The 19,667-nt window shown below is 43.8% G+C and overlaps 1 protein-coding gene across 9 annotated transcripts in view; it reads left to right on the top strand.

Annotated features, from left to right (window-relative positions):
• The window catches only part of LOC139762399 (uncharacterized), a 132,972-nt gene that overhangs the window by 58,425 nt on the left and 54,880 nt on the right, over window positions 1-19,667 (top strand). For 8 of the 9 annotated variants that reach the window (XM_071687235.1, XM_071687233.1, XM_071687237.1 and 5 more), the window contains 4 exons: window positions 4,142-4,263; window positions 7,119-7,136; window positions 9,960-10,125; window positions 11,018-11,211. In XM_071687235.1, coding sequence (XP_071543336.1) covers window positions 4,142-4,263; window positions 7,119-7,136; window positions 9,960-10,125; window positions 11,018-11,211 — 500 coding nt within the window. The remainder of the gene's footprint in view (window positions 1-4,141; window positions 4,264-7,118; window positions 7,137-9,959; window positions 10,126-11,017; window positions 11,212-19,667) is intronic. The other variant, XM_071687236.1, reaches the window with a different exon arrangement.

The raw sequence follows: 19,667 nt of genomic DNA, 5'->3' as shown, positions 1-19,667 counted from the left end.
AGCAACCAACAGTCCAACTATCCTCGTTTCCTCACACGTAAGCGAAAGTTATCGTCATCCTTCAAGTCTGAAGGACCTCTTTGTGTTACTTTTGGACTGACCTCATCCCACTCACAAAGGCGACGGTTCGTCCTGTGACATCCTGAGACATACCGGGGAATTGTGTCATCCTGTGACGTATGAAGGACCTTCGCCCCCTGTTACCCTTCCCAGCACCAGGACTGCACGTCCTCACTACTAGTTCTCGAGGAACTTGTTTGGAATCAGTATTCCATTGAGGACATGGCACCCGAGACAAGTCGGTGCATCCCAGCGTAGCTGGTGAGGGTAAGGCTGGGCCCGTATAGATGGTGGACTGGTTCAGTAAGTTCAACCCTCCCACCCATCATCATCACTACCAGCCATCCTTCGCCCAGTCCTCGCTAGGGCTCATAGAGGGAGTCGTGTCCTCCGCTGTGCAAACACTATCGCCTCTTAAGCACGACGGTAGGATTCCTTTTGGCCTGGCTCTTAAGGGACTGAGTTAGACTCTTTAGTGTTCAAGACTCTTAAAGTCGTGCTTATGGGTTATAATCGTCGTGGTCAAGGATAAAGACGGTCGTGCTTGGAGGGTGTTGTACTCCGTCGTGCTTTAGATAAGCGAAGGCTTACATTACGTTGCTGTGACTCGGGTTTAGACGTGCACCTGGGAGGAGTGTACAGAACACATAACTTACCTCATCCGTCCACTCCCGTGTATCTGACTGCTACTTGTGTGTTACTCATCCATCTCTCGCCCTCACCCCCATTTATATATGATTGTTACTAGTGTGTTACGGGGAGAGAGTTTTACAATCGTGTTGCCCCGTCTCTTGACCTTTGTGTATGTGTACCATGTCTTTACTCGTATGTACACACACACACACACACACACACACACACACACACACACACACACACACGGACGTATACGTGTGTCTCTCTCCTTCCATAACAGGTCCCTCGCCTCTCACTAGAGCTATATAGTACACCAGGTATATACAAGAAATACATAAGCAACAACGGCTCTCGTGGTGCAGTGTCTTCTTGTGACCTGTCTTAGGGTCAGGGTGTTCCTTGGTGAATCTTTTGCCGTGGCTCTTGATATCTCGAAAGCAGCTGACGAGGTTTGGCTCACGTCTTGGCTGTCCAAGCTCCCTTTTGGTCTCTCTCTCTCTCTCTCTCTCTCTCTCTCTCTCTCTCTCTCTCTCTCTCTCTCTCTCTCTCTCTCTCTCTCTCTCTCTCTCTCTCTCTCTCTCTCCTCGTTCCCTCACGGTAGACGTTGATGGATGGAGCGACTTCTTCCTCTCATCCCGTCATCAGTGACGTTCCTCAGGGTTCTGACCCATTGCCCTACGCTCTTGCTTCTCTCCAACGATGATCTTTCTTTCGCCTCCGATCCTATTCCGCTCCCTTTCCTTTCCTCTCCCACTGAACTCCTCTTTTTTTTCTCATTCTGAAAGTGTTTCCCCCTCTCGTAAGGTGTGTGTGTGTGTGTGTGTGTGTGTGTGTGTGTGTGCCAGCTGCTAAAGTCTAGGCCTGTGGTGCGTAATTGGCCTCTGTTTCCCGTAGTTTTGTCTGTGGAGACTAGCCAGACGAGGAGCGACCGTTATGATTCTTAAGCTTTGAAATCCACATCCTTCCTTCGTCTCTCAATCTCCCTGTGATATATCCACTTTGGAAGACTCACGTCCACCAAACACCCTAAGCAATTATAATATCATCTATGATCTTTTCCCTCATGTTCTGTATTTATTCTAACGTTAGTAGACCATGGTCATGAGTTGGGCATATTATTACCCGTAGTAGACTACTGGATAAAAGAAAACGATGTTTTTACTCGCTGTATAACGGTAATGAAAAAGGAACCTGGTAAGTTATAAGTTGGGGCTGTGTTATGTGAAGTTTAATGTATGTGTTTTTTTTTCTCTCCTCCTGCCTACTGTTACCAAGCGCTAAAGGGTCACCCTGATCGCAGTATGTAGTCCTCGCCTTTGTATATGTGTGTATTAGTGTGTGTGTGTGTGTCTATGTGTGCACCTGTTTACGGTAATGTTTACGTGCATGTACACCCCCCTTTCCCCCCCCTTCCCCCCTAAGATGCCGTTGTAGTTTCTGTGGACTGTGTTTTCGATTGTGTAGGGTTGTTAAGACCATGAAAATCAAGTTACTGCATCCACCACCCGAAGAAAAAAAAAAATCATGTACAGTAATTGTGAATTTTTAAGGTACGATAATTTGTCAGTTTCAGTGCATTATGATTCTCACGTTCCTATGTACAATGCTTCTCGTTTGGTGTACGATAATTCTTGAGTTTACACAGTGTATAAGTATTCAAAATGTTGTGTTCGATAATTCGGAAGTTTTTGCACATTATATCCGGGTGTGTTCGATGAATTAGCCATCAGTATGAAGTACGTTATGATACATGCTGCCACTGTAGTAGTGTGGCTCATAATACTTATGTCTTCAGTTTGCCATAGTTAATGATTCGTGCACTGTTACGTAGTATTCGTTCGTGATGCATGGTCTGAGTGTGGTTTAGTTCATGGTACATCTGTATTGTAGGTTTTCCATAGTTCATGATACATATATTGTAGGTTTGTGTAGTTCATGGTACATATTCTGTAGGTTTTCCATAGTTCATGATACATATATTGTAGGTTTGTGTAGTTCATGGTACATATTCTGTAGGTTTTCCATAGTTCATGATACATATATTGTAGGTTTGTGTAGTTCACGGTACATATTCTGTAGGTTTTCCATAGTTCATGATACATACACTGTAGACCTACCGGAAGTCATGATACATATGTTTTAGCTTTACCATAGCTTATGATACATATACTCAAGGTTTACCATAGTTCATGATACATATAATGAGTTTACCATACTATAATAGCTGCACTGAGTTTCCTATAGTTCACGGCACATGTACTGTCAGCTTACCTTTGTCCACACTGAGTTTACTTCATTCAGTGGTGCCTTCAGTGTGTGTACCTTAGCCCTTGATGCACTCACTGCCAGTTTACCTCACTGATGCACTTTTAAGTTTAATTCCTTGATGCACTCATTAGCAATTTACCTTACTTCCTGATGCACTGTTACTTTACGTCATTTCATGATGAGATACATTGCTAGTTTACATCACTCCTTGCTGATATGCAGTGTTAATTTACCTCCCTACTTGATGAGATATACATTTAATTTACCTCACCCCTTGATGAGATGCACTGCTAGTTTACCTCACCCTTGATGAGATGCACTGCTAGTTTACCTCACCCTTGATGAGATGCTATGCTAGTTTACCTCACCCTTGATGAGATGCACTACTGGTTTACCTCACTCCTTAATTAGATGCACCGTTGATTTTAAGTTATAACCAAAGGTCTTGCCCCCTATTATAACCCCTCAGATCTTGCTCCCTACTATATCCCTCAGATCTTGCTCCCTATTATAACCCTCAGATCTTGCTCCCTATTATAACCCTCAGACCTTGCTCCTTATTATAACCCTCAGACCTTGCTCCTTATTATAACCCTCAGATCTTGCTCCTTATTATAACCCTCAGATCTTGCTCCTTATTATAACCCTCAGATCTTGCTCCCTATTATAACCCTCAGATCTTGCCCCCTACTATAACCCTCAGATCTTGCCCCCCTCATTATATCCTAAGTGCTTGCCCCATACTATGTAACCTCACAGCTTGCCCACTGGTACTGTACAGCAACGTTTTCTTCTTCACTATAGCCGTCCCCTGGGCAGGGCATCAGTGCGTGAAATCATCGTCTTGGCGCCGAGGGAGAGACTGATTTGACCTTACATAAGGCATCTGTACCTTCACCAGCCTGACCAACCTGACCCTGGCCACGGCCCAGGAACCCCTCGGAATGTGCGTCCCCCTGTCTTTCATCCTCCTGCCCTCCCCCTTCCCACTTCCCTCAGCAATTATACACTAATTAGCATCATCTTTTGTCAAACAATGGCGGACCCAGCATTTCCTTGCAGGGGGTGACGCCAGGCATCGTAAGTGTTCGCGATCTCTAACAAGTAACTAGGAAGTAGAGGTCTCAAAGACGTTGGTGTTTCGTGTCTCAAGATATTGTTGGTTGTGTTCTTACAGAGTATCCGGACGAGAGCCAGTCGACGCTCCTGCCATGCACCATCTGCAACCGCACCTTCAACCCGCAAGCGTTGGAGCGGCACAGGAAGGTGTGCGAGAAGCTCTCCAGCAAGAAGCGACGGGTAAGTCTTCCGGCTCATGCTGTCGCAACCCTCGCTCCCTCTCCAAGGTCTCCCCACTGCCAGGCCGGGGAGGGGGGCTGTAGTTAGACACACTGTGTGACCCCCTTAAGTTACGACGACTCAGGAGGACCTAACTTACCTCTTGAGCACGACGAGGTAGGACGACTTATTCCCGTGAATGTGATGACTTGATGCCGTAAGGAAGAGGACTTAGTCCCTTGATTAGGACGACTTAATTCTTTGATTATGATGAGTTAGCCTCTTTTGTGCGATGATAACACTTGAGTATAACGACTTGGGACGACTCAATCTCTTGAGCAGGACGACTAAATACCATGAATACGAGGACTTAGTTAGACCTTGAGTACCACAACTTAATCCTTGTGTGTATGACAGCGTAAGACCTTGAGTACAACGACGCAACTCCTTGAGTGCGACAACTTCGCCTTTGTTTACGATAACGTTCGTCTGGTACTTAAGGATGCAGGAAGCTTTCTTTGAGGAATGCTGGAACTGGAACGGACTTTGAGTTTGTTATTAAGTGGTCAAAGTGTGTGATATCTGAAGTGTTCCTGTGTGTGTGTGTGTGTGTGTGTGTGTGTGTGTGTGTGTGGTGCATCGTGTTGCTGAGACCCCAAGTTGCCCGGGCTGTACTTGGTATAGTATCAGGGTGGGTGAGGCCTGGCCTGTGATTCAAGAGGAGTTAGTTCATGTGCACCAGCGGGAAGTGTTCCCTCTGGGTCGCTTAGGCGGGGGTGGGGCGAACGACGCAGCTGTAGGGTCGACTCGTGTGACAGGAGATCGAAGGAGGGGAAGTAGAGGAGCAGCACGAACTTTGCCCTTTGTCGAGTAAAATTGGGGAGAGTTTGATAGAAAAAGAGAGGGACACTGAGTGTGGGAACTGGAGATTGCTAGGAAGGGTTTTAGGATCATATGAAGTGTGTCTGATGATGTGAAAGGCCATATGAAGTATGGTGAGGTGTGTGAGATGGTCTTAACAGTGTGAGAGATCTGGAGTGTGCCAATTAGTTAACTTAAGTATTGGGGTTGGGAACTCTGGAAGACATCTAAAGAAAGTGGATGAGATGTGCTTATTTCGTATGAACATTTTCCAGCTAAATTCTCTCTCTCTCTCTCTCTCTCTCTCTCTCTCTCTCTCTCTCTCTCTCTCTCTCTCTCTCTCTCTCTCTCTCTCTCTCTCTTGATGAGTGATATAACCGCGGCTGTTTAGTCTGTGTATGACATTGGGTGGGTGGAGTGTGGGAGCTGAATGCGGTGGGTCGGTCTTAGAACGAGGGGTGGATGTGCGGTACGCCGGAGGACAAGGTGGTAGGGGTGTGGGAGGTGAGTCACTTGCTATTTGCTGATGACACGGTTCTGGTGACCGACGACAGAAAGGAACTCAAGTGTACGGAAGGAGAGACGCGAGAGTAGATGTAAACAAAAGTAAAGTAATGAGATGCAGCTGAGGGTGGGTAGGAAGCATTGGGTAGTTTAGTTCGAGTGTAAGTTTGCTTGGGAAAGACCTGGAAGAAAGGGAGTGCTTGAAGTGCCTGGGGGCTGAAGTGAATCAGTGGACGGAGAGGTGGGGCGTTAAGGAACGTGTGCAAGGTGAGGTTACATGTTATTTTGTACACTGAGGCTTGTGGTATTTTGCATATTGGGCTACATGTTACTTTGCACAGTGGGGACCACATGTTACTTTGCACAGTGGGGACCCCATGTTACTTTGCACAGTGGGGCCACATGTTACTTTGCACAGTGGGGACCTCGTGTTACTTTGCACAGTAGGGACCACATGTTACTTTGCACAGTAGGGACCTCGTATTACTTTGCACATTGGGGCCACATGTTACTTTGCACAGTGGGGACCCCATGTTACTTTGCACAGTAGGGACCACATGTTACTTTGCACAGTAGGGACCACATGTTACTTTGCACAGTGGGGACCTCGTGTTACTTTGCACAGTGGGGCCACATGTTACTTTGCACAGTGGGGACCCCATGTTACTTTGCACAGTGGGGCCACATGTTACTTTGCACAGTAGGGACCCCATGTTACTTTGCACAGTGGGGACCCCATGTTACTTTGCACATTAGGGCCACATGTTAATTAGCACAGGGTCCACATGTTACTTTGTACAGTGGGGCTACATTTTACTTTGCACATTGGAGCCACATGTTACTTTGTACAGGGTCTATGTGTTACTTTGTACAGTGTGTACACATGTTACTTTACACAGTGGGTCCACATGTTACTCTGCATAGTGATATGTGATACAGTAGAGCTGACTACATTGTCTGAATGCCAGATATTAGTTTATCCAGTGGTTTACATATTGTTGCAACATAATGGTTTACACAGTCACTTATTAATGTACACGATTCACAGTTGAGCTCCAGAGTACACCTTGATGTAACATGTTGGTTTACACATCGGTGCCGCAAGGTTTACATGATGCCACATAATGGTTCACACACAGCTGCCATATATTGGCAGTGGTGCCACATATTGGTTTACACAGTGGTGCCACATATTGGCTTCCATTATTACCACATGGTTTACATAGTCGTACCAGATATTGATTTGCACGGTGGTGCCACACGCACTCTATATGTTTATGTATATATACCTATGCATGTTATTTTCCACATTGGTGTCATGTATGTATATGATTTCACACTGATGTCACACACACACACACACACACACACACACACACACACACGCACACACACACACAGCCTATATATATATATATGTATAAAGTTTTCCAGTAACGTATGAGTTTACTGCCATTATAAAGACATGACGTGTGCTCTAATATAGCTCTCTTTCTCTCCCTGTGTCTCAGATTACACCCACAACTACCGTAAGTCAGCCGTTTGTCTGTGTGTCTGTGTGCTTGTATATTTTTTTGTGTATCTTGTTTATGTGTATGTGTAAATTGCCAGTGTTTGTTGTGCGTGAGTGTGTGTGTATATGCATGTTTTGTGTTTGTCTGCCTGTGTTTTTGAGTGGGTATGGTTTATTTTTGTGTGTTTGATTATTGGTGTGTTTGAGTATAGGTGTGTGTGTGTGTGTGTGTGTGTGTGTGTGTGTGTGTGTGTGTGTGTGTTAGTGTGTGTGTGTGTGTGTGTGTGTGTGTGTGTGTGTGTGTGTGTGTTAGTGTGTGTGTGTGTGTGTGTGTGTTAGAGCATACATAGGTAAATAGAAGTACAAAATCAAAATACGAATGGTGGCATGAGTTCTGTCATAAGCATTAGATAAACAAGGATCACTGAAGGTGTCAAGCCACGTATGAAAAAAGAAATAGTGCCTTCAAGCCACATATGAAAGGAGAAAATAGTGCTTTTAAGCCACACATGAAAGAAAGATAGTGCTTTCATATTTATATTTTGGCCTCTTGTTCTTCCATGGTTTAGTTTCCCCTTTTGCTTTGCGTTGCTTCACCCAAACTCCAATTTCTTTGTTTTCAGTGATTTTTTCGATCTTGATCGTGTGTGCTCAGAGAAATGTTCTGTGTCACCTCTTTGCCTCTGGTCGTACGAGCTGAACGCATTGAGGTTCTTCTGTCTTAAGATTTTTTTTTTTGTTACTTGAATTATGGGAACCGTAACACCATATTTAACCTACCTGATAATTCCCCACTGCTAATTAACCCATTATATAGCTCTCCTCTGGTAATTAACCCAGCTGGTCATTAACCCACTGGGCAGCTTCTACCACTAGTGCAAGAGACTGCTCTCCATCAGCACTTTACCTCACTACCACTAACCCGTCACACCACCACCACCACCAACCCGTCACACCACTACCATCAAGCACCCGTTACGCCACCACCACCAGTAATAACCCGTCACACCACCACCAAATAACCCGTCACACCACCACCACCACCAATAACCCGTCACGCCACCACCACCACCAGTAACCCGTCACACCACCACCACCACCACCAGCAGTCCTCCTTCACTAGGCTTCAGCAAGACCCCCAGCAGGCCAGGCCCTCTCTACCCCTACGGCCTGTTATATGGTTGTCACTCAGCCCATTGAAGGGGAGGTCCGTGCTAGCAGGTCCCCCCGAAGGATTGGTCACGCCTGCCTGGGCATCGCTCCTGCTACACTCCTAAGGGCGCCGCCCTTCAAACTATTCCTTTATCGAACTGACATTTAACATACCATCTGCTCCCCTCACACCTGCCTGCCCCTCACAGTGTAGCGCTCCTCACCGGCCTGTAACTTGGTGATCGCCAGCAGCTGATGAGGCAGCAGGTGTTATAACCGCTCACAAACACACCGGATCAGAAAACAGAAGCAAGCGATGAGGATGGTGTCCGTGTGTGTGTGTGTGTGGATGTGTGTTTGCGTAAAGATGATATGATAATGATAATAATGATAACGATAATAATAATGATGATAATAATGATGATAATGATAATGATAATAATATCAATGATGATAATGATGATGATACTGATTATTATTATTGTTGTAAATAACGGTTTATGGAATTTAGGCATTGAGCGTGTGTGTGTGTGTGTGTGTGTGTGTGTGTGTGTGTGTAGCATGACCTTGAAGGTTCCTCCTCATCCTACCTTCTCATAAACTCTCCCACTGTGTTTACACTCCTCTGTCGCAAACAAAAGCGAGTCTTGCCAGTGTGCCTCACACACACACACACACACACACACACCTTACATTGATTATATTATGATATTTTCTTTTTCCTCTTTGCTTTCTTATCCAGCCTAAGGAGGCGGTATCAAGAACAGACACTTAAGCCTTCGTAAATAAAAAGATCTATGCTTACCTTCTTCTTGTTCTTGCTATTAGTGACAATACTGGAGGGGAGGTTATCTCCAGCTCCCATTCCTGACCCTCGAAGTTGCCATCTTTCCCCCCGTCTCCAGAGATGTGTCTGATGCACCAAGTAGACCAGACTAATGAGATATTATTCCCACGAGATTTTGAAGTCAGAAGTTTATTATACATGAAAATATTGATCCCTCCCCACTGACTCTCGTCCTGTTGTGATCTGTACATTGGCACTTTAAAACGGCTGTTATCCTCTGTAGTTTTGTCATGGTTATGACGAGTGCTTTGTGAGTGTGGCTAGTGATGAACGAGGTATGATTGATGCTGCTGTTGAGGTCTCGTCTCCTGATCATCATGACATTGTCATCACCAGCTACTCATTATTCAGAGTCTATGTTGTCCACTTTCCCTGAAGTCCACCACCTCACATATTTTGGTTCCTATCTGTTGACTCGTTATTCCATCTGTCAGCCACCTTTGCTCCACCCTCCCCTCCTGTCAGCCTCTTGTTCTCCATCTGCCTTTGTCCACCATCTCTCAGCTTCCTGTTCTTCAACTGTCTGTTCTTCAGATAATGGTGCTGCAATTTTCCAACCACCTGAACCCCCCTCCCCATATATCGGCCATCTTTTCTTCAGCCACCTGTGCATCCATATATGAGCCATTATTTCTTCAACCATCCTTGCAGCCATATATCAGCCATCAGTTCTTCAACCTCTGTGCTCCCATATATCATCCAGCTGTTCTTCAGCCACTGGTTCCCCTCATGTATCAGCCACCTGTGCCGCCTTCCCCCCCCTCTTCGCACCCCATTCCCCCCGCAGCATCAGCGGCAGCTGCCATAAACAAAGCCCTCCTTACCTGGGTCCACCTGCAGACGTTCAGCTCGACCAAGCAGCGAGTGGATGGGCTGGAGGCGTCGACCGGTGGCCTGGGGCCAGGGAAGTCCTCAGACCGCAGGACTCACCCGAAGACCAAGTCCAAGTGGCGCGAGAAACACCAGGAGTTCCTCAGGGCCATACGTGCTGCTAAAGGCATCACAGGTGAGATATGGCATGGGGGGCGGGGGCGGCGAGGACAGGTGAGATGTGGGACAGGAAGGAGGAGGACGTGTGAGATGTGCTAGGGAAGGGCGGACTGATGAGGTGTTAGCAGTAGAGGGAAGATAGGTGAGATGTGGCAGGGGGGTGAGATCGATATAGTTAAGGAGGTTAAGATCAGGGTTTAGTGAGGGTAGGGTAAGAGAAGCAAGGCAGCTGAAACGAAGGATAGTGAGGCAGAGTAGGTAGAGAGTGAGGTTGGCAAGAGGTGAGTACAGGGTAGTTGGAGTAAGGTAGGTAAGGCATTGCTTGTGATACAGGGGGTAGTGAGGTAGGTCAGGTGAAACAAGACTGGAGTCACAGCAGGTGAGGACAGGCCAGATGAGGTCGGGTCGTCACGTGAGGATGGGGTTTAATGTAGTACATGGCAGGTGAAATAGATGAAGGTTAGGGTTGTATACCCTTGGATGGGCGAAGCAAAGCAGAGTTGGTAGGACAAGGAAAGTGAGGCAACATGATTCAGTGTATTTGACAGATGTTGAAGTTAACTTGATAATCTTATGTGCTTTTAAGTATGATGTAAAATCTTACAGAACCAAATGGTATGACAAGGTAAGTTTTTTTTTTTTCATAACCAGATTTTTCTCATCAGAGCTGGTTTGAATATTTCTGTAATGTTTCAAGTTGTGAGCAAGATTTATTAGAATGTGTCACAGTGTTATGGTATCTAAATTGCGTTTGGTTAAGGGAAGGTAGTTACATATTTAATGTTACGAGAGCACCTTGAGATGTTATGTGATGAATACAGTCTGTAAAGAGGACTTAAAGGGTATTGTATTTATGTTAGTGACTGTATAGTACTGTATTGACTGTTAAATGCATTTTTTTGTGGCAGATGATGGTGAAGGAGGTCAGGGCGCCCCGATCTCCAACATCCCGTCAGACTATGTGCAGTGTCCTCACTGCCAGCGGCACTTCGGCCCCAAGGCGGCTGACCGACACATCACCTGGTGCCGCGAGCAGAGTACCCGGGTCCCAAGGTCTCCCGCCGACAACCAGGCCGTCGAGCGCCTCAAGTCCAGAACCAAGGTCAGTCCTGCTTCCACTGTCTCATCTGGTCGGGTCATTCCCAACGTTTGTTGCCCCCACACGTTCATGACAGCTTTGTTTTAATCGAGCTCCCACGTCATGACAACTTTGTTAACATAGCTCCCACGTCATGACAACTTTGTTAACATAGCTCCCACGTCATGACAACTTTATTAACATAGCTCCCACGTCATGACAACTTTGTTAACATAGCTCCCACGTCATGACAACTTTGTTAACATAGCTCCCACGTCATGACAACTTTGTTAACATAGCTCCCACGTCATGACAACTTTATTAACATAGCTCCCACGTCATGACAACTTTGTTAACATAGCTCCCACGTCATGACAACTTTATTAACATAGCTCCCACGTCATGACAACTTTGTTAACATAGCTCCACGTCATGACACTTTATTAACATAGCTCCCACGTCATGACAACTTTGTTAACATAGCTCCCACGTCATGACAACTTTATTAACATAGCTCCCACGTCATGACAACTTTGTTAACATAGCTCCCACGTCATGACAACTTTGTTAACATAGCTCCCACGTCATGACAACTTTATTAACATAGCTCCCACGTCATGACAACTTTATTAACATAGCTCCCACGTCATGACAACTTTATTAACATAGCTCCCACGTCATGACAACTTTGTTAACATAGCTTCTACATCATGAAAACTTTGTTAACATAGCTCCCACGTCATGACAACTTTGTTAACATAGCTCCCACGTCATGACAACTTTGTTAACATAGCTCCCACGTCATGACAACTTTGTTAACATAGCTTCTACGTCATGAAAACTTTGTTAACATAGCTTCTACGTCATGACAACTTTGTTAACATAGCTCCCACGTCATGACAACTTTGTTAACATAGCTTCTACGTCATGACAACTTTGTTAACATAGCTCCCACGTCATGACAACTTTGTTAACATAGCTCCCACGTCATGACAACTTTATTAACATAGCTCCCACGTCATGACAACTTTGTTAACATAGCTCCCATGTCATGACAACTTTGTTAACATAGCTCCCACGTCATGACAACTTTATTAACATAGCTCCCACGTCATGACAACGTTGGGTATTGTGTCTTCACTCAGCCTGACGCCCCACGGATATATATATGTATACATGGTAGGTATTGAAGCATTACCCTGACTGGTTTCGAACAAGTGTCTTCTTGTACTTGTTCGTTTTCTACTTGACGAATCTATCATGCCCTAGAAATTACATCAGAAAGGAGACTGATGTTTAATAGCGCTATACTGATGAGTAATATCATGATAGATTTTATTTTACGTGTGTGCGTGTGTGTGTGTGTGTGTGTGTTTGTGTGTGTGTGTGTGGTATAAGATGGAAGTCTTTTCCCTGATGGAGACATTTCTTCCGGTCTCTTGAGCACGTCGATTCGACCCTGGAACACGACTGTTCGACCCTTGGTTATAAATGGCGTAATTTTAGGCCAACATGAGTTCCATCGCCAGCTCGCCATTCCCAGGATTGTGCTGTGGGGCTCAAGGATCATACCGTCGCGTTCAAGGTGTTCAGAAAGGATCGTCGTCCTTGTCGCCTTTACCCAACTCGCAGACGGATCATGAGGACACTTTCACTTGGCCCCTTCCTTAAAGATCGGGACGGGTGCTGGTGCTTCCCCGCCTGCGACGGACGTGGACACCTTCGACAGCGTCTTGTGTGTGTGTGTGTGTGTGTGTGTGTGTGTGAAACGATTCGCCAAGGGCTCTTGTCAATGACAACTTGTTCTTGGGTGTAATGGCATAGGTCGGGTGTGTGTGTGTGTGTGTTCTCTGAGTGGCATTACTGGCACGGGGCCGATCATGTGTAGCTGTTGTGTAAGTGAGCAGTGAGGTGGATGTATGTGTTGTGTACTGGGTTGTACTCCCTCTCATCCTAGGCACGCAGGCTAGACCTCCTGAAACTTGCCTACATCCTCAGCCGTTGATATTGGTGATCTGAATACTTCACAAGCGCAGGCCCCGGTAGACGCGGTCAGAAATTGTCCTCTCTCTCTCTCTCTCTCTCTCTCTCTCTCTCTCTCTCTCTCTCTCTCTCTCTCTCTCTCTCTCTCTCTCTCTCTCTCTCTCAAGCTTTGCAAATACATAGGGTTCTCTAAGTTTTCTTTTTTTTTTAATGATTTTGATTATTTACTTGCTATTAATCCAGCGTAACCTACTCAGAACAAAGTGTCAGCATAGATATACGTTTGTATAAAGCACTGGTCTGCAGTCTTTATTCACAATACTGTAAAGTAATTATTAATAAGCCACAACTACAACACGCGGTATTGATGCAACATATTTCGGGAACTCCTTCAAAGGCTTAAAACTTGAACAATTTGAAATGAGAAATATATCATACATACAGATGTACAGAACAAGAATTATACGAGCGCAATATAAGACTTTAAAACAAGGAATGTATTATTTTTTTGAAATATCCAATTGTGTTGCGCTCGTATATCTATTTTCACTTAACATGTACATTATTTTTGTACGCATCCAACTTAATGCGCCTACAGTGTACACGTTCAGAATGATGCAATTGTGTATTCGTTTAACATAATACACTTAAGTAATGTACACTCATGTATGATAGTCTGAGGGTCTGTCTGTACATTGTGATAAACTTATGATGTACACAACCACTAACGTACACAGACACTTAATGGTGTACTTCTCCAAGGTATATAGTAAACCAGTGGGTTACAGAACAGGAAGATAACCTTGTGACCCACGCATACCATTTTTACCAACGAAAATCGAGACTATTTACAACAACGATTATCGACTCGACCACACCCGCCAATCACAGAGATATGCACTCCCACCGCATACCAGAGCGACACCGACGCCCTGACTTGGATCGTTAAAGTACACCCTGGCGGGAATGCACGTCCTGAGCGAACGAACACCCCAGCGGTGCTCGGGGAGTGAGGTTGTACACGCCAGTGCGAATGCACGCTCCCAGTTCCTGCATATTGGATAGGCGGTGGTGAGACGTCGAATGACCTTCGGCGTCGACGCTGGTGGTAATAACGCTAAACGTCGTGTAAATAACTCGTTCATAAGCGTAAGAACGTTGTTGATTTTCTTTTTTTTTTTCCGTCTTCAGTATGTCAGAGGTTTGGATATTTTTAGGGAATATATGATAGAATCGATGGTGGTACGCGTTCACCCCCTGAAGTATGAAGTTACTAACTAGTGCAGGATGGTACAGCCCCTTGATCTAACTGGGAAGGATCAGGTGAAAGTGCTTGACCATTGTACTCAAAGCTTGTATCACTGTGATCATGGCACGTACCTTTTTGCCTGAAGGATTTGCGCTTTTGTGAGAAAACATATTTTTGTCATCAAATATTGTCTTACTTCCCTCACCAATGATATATATATATATATATATATATATATATATATATATATATATATATATATATATATATATACACACACACACACACAGGATAGTGTTACCCGTCTCTGCGTAAGGCTACACCACGAGTGAAAAAGTCACTGGCGAAGCTCTCATTGATAACACTTTCTCATCAGAGAACTTCTCTCCCCGCAGTAGTCCACAGAGTCCTTCAAATTGAAAATAGCGCAGCCTTAGGCTGTAGAAGCCTTTAGAAAGAACTTTCCTTCTCAGAAAGAGATCGATGGGTAATTTAACGATATAAATAAAGAATTAAACAAACGACCAACGAATTTTTAGCAATGTTTCGGTTGTCCGTTACCTGAATGTTATCGGTAACCGATTTCTTTTTTTAACGTAACTGTCTCGCTAGCACGTCTTAACTGGCAGAGTGACATATTCCACTTATCGATATGTTACCTGAGTTTGCTTTTTACTTTTATATATCAAGCAAAAATTTGGCGATGAAAAGCTAGACGATGGCAAGCGGACCCAGTGAGATTCAAAATTTACGCGAAGTCTTTGAATGGGGGATTGTGAAACAACTTGAATTGTTTTTTTATTTTATGTTAATAGTTTAACTTCAGAATCTCAATATTAGAGAAGGAAAAATTGACGTATGTCCTCATTGACCTCTTCAGCACGATGTACGACCCTTGAGTAAGGCGTTGTACCGTTGCGTTCAAGGATCGTATAGTCGTGTTCAAGGATCATTCTGTTGTGTTCAAGGGTCGTGCTAAAGTTTAGTACTGTCATGCTTAAGATTGGAATGGTCGTGATAAAGGATCATACCGTGGTGCTCTAGGGTGAAATTGTCGTATCAAAAGTTTATAAAAAGTTCAGTTGCTTTCTTTAAGTGGGGGAAAGGTACGCATTAGATATTAGCATATTGATATGGAAATATTTATGAAGTGAATTGTTAGCTGATGAAGAATTGGGAATTAAAAGCTAACAGTACTAAAGTAAAGCATAGCTGTCCTTCCTTAACATCTTTAAATACCTTCCTGTTGCTTCAGCTATACCATAGAGGCTTTATTGACACTGCGTTGACGATCGTGTATTGCTTAACCATATATTCGAGAATGCTTTTAACGGTATTGCGTTGTTTTCTAATTTGCATATCCAAACCGTATAACTTTTTTTTTATGTTTATCTGTGTTCACTCTTTCTCTCCTTCATTTTATATCCTTTCACTTTTTTTTTTCGTACCTTTAGTTTTCCTTGCTCTCCGCTAATGCCTTTGTCTTATTCGCCACCCTGACTCATTTCCTCTCTCTCCCTTCCCCGTGTGACTCACAGCCGTGACCTTTATTCCCTGTTCGTCTTCCTGATCTTTACCGCCTTTCTCTCTCTCGTCCCTCCGTTTTCTAATCCTTTCTCTCCCATCCCTCCTTCTCTCACCTTTCTCTCCCGTCCTTCCCTTTAACCTTTCTCTCTCGTTCTTCCTTTCTCCTTCCTTTATCCGTCAGTTTCCTGGCTGTTCATTATATTATGACATTCTCTTCCATCTCCTCCTTCTCATTCCAGATTTTACCCCAACCTCTCATTTACTTTTATTATCAGAAAAGTAGAATCATAATATTAGTTAATTGTTTGACGCGACAAATTTTTTGTTGTTTAGATCACTCGAGAAAAAGATAGCTGCGGTTCTTTCGGAAAGTTTATGTATTGTGGATAGGCTGCCACAGCAACTAGAGGTTAGCTTTTACCCCGCCGGCCCCCGGCTAGAGAGGAGCCGATAACATAAACCCAGACTAACCGTTGAACAAAGGAGTCACTTGGAAACCACATAGTTCATTGTGTTAAGCGTTTTGGACCCCCTTACATGTAAAATTCCAGACTGCCATAATGGGCCGTCATTTTCTTAACCGACACACACCTACACTCGCTCAAAATGATCTAACTTTTTGTCAAGAACGCACAGCTGTAATTTCAACACTAATACCTCATATAGACGATAGAAAATAGCAGATTATGTATAACAATGTCTCACTGACGACATTACAATGAGGTAAGGACTGTGTGCGATAAAAAGAATTTGAATTTACATGAGAATCGTGATGTTTTAATGTATTTCACCATATTATGTAATTAGTTGATAAAATGCTAACCTTGAAATTTTTTTTTTAACCTTGACAAAATGTAAAAGATAAAGAATACATTAGATTACTTGTAACACTGTTCAAGCTACAAGCACCCACTTCAGAATTCATTTAAAAAATGTTGGTGTTCTTCATTGTTCTTTAGTTTCGGTAGGTGTATTTAGGTCAGTTCCATCAATTTCGTTGATTGTTTCATTGGTTTCGCAATGCTACTTGCATAGTCCTCGTTGATTGTTCTTTCTTTTCGCTCGGCCAGTCGCATCATCTTCGTTTCCACCATACCATACCATTTCATATCATCTTAGTTGTAGCCTAGCTGTTTTTTAGGTGTAGCCTAGCTTCTTACACCTTTTAAATCCAAATCATTTTGGTTTCGCACAGAAACAAAAGTATAGTACAGGTAAGATCACGCTTCGGTTTTGCTGCATTTTCATTGATCACACCCTCTTTTCCTCGTCACTTGCATTCGTTGGTTGTTTCATAGAACCTGACAGAGATTGTCTGCAGTATTTATGATCCTTACCTGACGCTTTGCACGAACCACACTTTTTGTGTATATATTTAACATGAGCTGGATGAGGTCATAGGGGATGCCCAAGGGACAATTATTTCAGCTTTGAGTGATATTGAAATGTTGCCAAATGAAGATTGTACAACCGAAGGAAATTTTACATTGGCAATTGTAGGACAGTAGGTTATTCCATCTTTTCTCTGCAGAACTGTATGTTGTTAGTGTTGGAATCTGTCGTTAAGACTAAGAGTTCCTCGGGGGTTCAGAACTCCTGCGACTGTGAAACATTTTACAGCTTGTGGAAAGTACTAAAATTCACGGATATGGTGTGGATGATACAAAGAGTACTTTAGAAAAACAATTTCAGTTGCATTTTCTCTTTTTTAAGTTCCGCAACTTTGCGGTTGGCCGTTAGCAACTGATTGCGCCCATATTTCACTTGGAACCGTTTGCTTTTATCAGTTAATTATTTTCATGCAGGCGATAAATAAAATATTTAATTATCTTATGCACAGTGTGGAGCCAGTTATTATTTAGGTCAGTGTGTTATCACCACGCCATCTGGTCACTAAGACTGGGGCGACGCAGTAATGTATTCACTGTCTTGTCTTCTGCCGGGCCTTGTCGGCACTTCGTACATCGCTGGATATGTTAAACTCGGCTCTCGTAATGTCATGCTTTTCTTGGATATGTATTTTGGACCAGAAATAAACTCAATAATTTATTGCAGTGACGCAGCGTTCACGGAGGAATGTTTTCATTATAAATACGTGATTGCATATTTCGGTAAATTAGCTATGGACCACAAACTCCATTAGACTGAATACAGTTTGCGCTGTGACAGTAGGTAAATCTGAGCGGACGAAGAGAAGGAGAGTAAAATGTTGGAGTGTAGCATAAGGGCATCATACCCTTGATTTGTTGGTGGAAGCACGCGTGCTATAATATAATCAAGTGTCAGGGTCACACTGGACAGCGGGAGCTGAACATCTCACGTGTCGCCATGCTGCATTCCAGTCGGGAGATTAAAAAAAAAAAAAAAAAATCTAACATATAAAACTACAGTTGTCATTTTCAGTGGGCGGGATCTTCATTTGTAGCATCATTGTTGTCGCTGGTAGAGGCATTATTGTATTTCTTGTATCCTACAAAACGTTTTCAACCTCGATGATTTTCGTAGTTGTTGTTAGGCTGTCGCCCTTTTCCTTTTAGAACTAAATAATGTCGTTGTTTATTATTCTAGAATTTGAACAGATATACGTATCCGTAGGTACCCAGTCTAGGCCTGTGCTTGGATATTAACGCGGGTTAGATAGAGTGGGTTGTGAGTGCCATGCAGGATGGACATTTAAGATTCCTCGGTCAATATTATCCATGTGATTGACCTCAAGCGCAGACTGTGGATGCATAAGAACCATTGCTTATTCATGAGCTAGTGGCCGGTTGCGTGATGTCGAGACGTTTGGTGAAGAGTCGGCAGAGGATGATTTTGATTGACCTGTGGCCGGAGGGTTGTGTTGAGGGGCCGTTGTTTTCTGAAGCGAAGTGGAGGAGGTTGGGGAAGTTCAGGAAGCTCATGAACACAGCCCAGATAGTACGCTTTTTGAATACATTCAGCTGAATGTTGAAAGCAACTCAATGTTGTATTAGATATTCGCTCATCACAGGGTTGGGGAAACTGTGATTTATTCAGCCTGCTGGTAATGTCATCATTTAGAAGATAAGTTTTTTCATCTCTCAGATTTGAAAACCGCATTCCGTCAGATGTGAACTTTGCTGTGTTAAAGGTAATGGTTTAAAGACTAGTTTGGATTGCCTGCAACAGATACAAATGACGTAAACATCCTGCCTCGTAGTCACGCAAGTTTCGTCTTTCACTGTCTGCCACACACCTGTGTTGGCAAGTAGTAACCATGCCCTAGATAATCGGGTAGTCGCTGTGACCTTGAGATTGACCGTCTTTGGCAGTGACACCAATACCCAACATCGATAGAAATAGTTGTCATTGATTAGGATAGGCTAGGTGAGGACTGGGAGAGTAGGCTAAGATGTTTAGTCTCTTTCTTCTGTAAGCTTGCCGTACATATATATCCCTTTTTGGGTGTAGATAGGAAACGAATGCGGGATTTTCGTCAGAGAATGATTTAAAACCTCTTGCTTTGATTAAACACTTTATAAGTAATGCAAGCACCGGTATTTTTAGGTCACTCCATCAGTTTGGGCAATATGATATAAATGATTAACCTCTAAATCATTCAACCATTAACAGAACGGTACCATCATTGTGTATGACATTGAGGATTAAGTCAGAGTCCAGGCCTCTTCGTTTTCGTAGGAAATAGTTAAATACGTGTAGGGTTAGATCATCGTCTTTAGTAGGTTAAGTTACATCATCG

This window comes from Panulirus ornatus, chromosome 43 (genome assembly GCF_036320965.1).
Source record: "Panulirus ornatus isolate Po-2019 chromosome 43, ASM3632096v1, whole genome shotgun sequence".
Lineage (NCBI taxonomy): Eukaryota > Metazoa > Arthropoda > Malacostraca > Decapoda > Palinuridae > Panulirus > Panulirus ornatus.
Note: the sequence above shows the minus strand (reverse complement) of the source record. Positions and strands in the feature narration are given on the sequence as shown.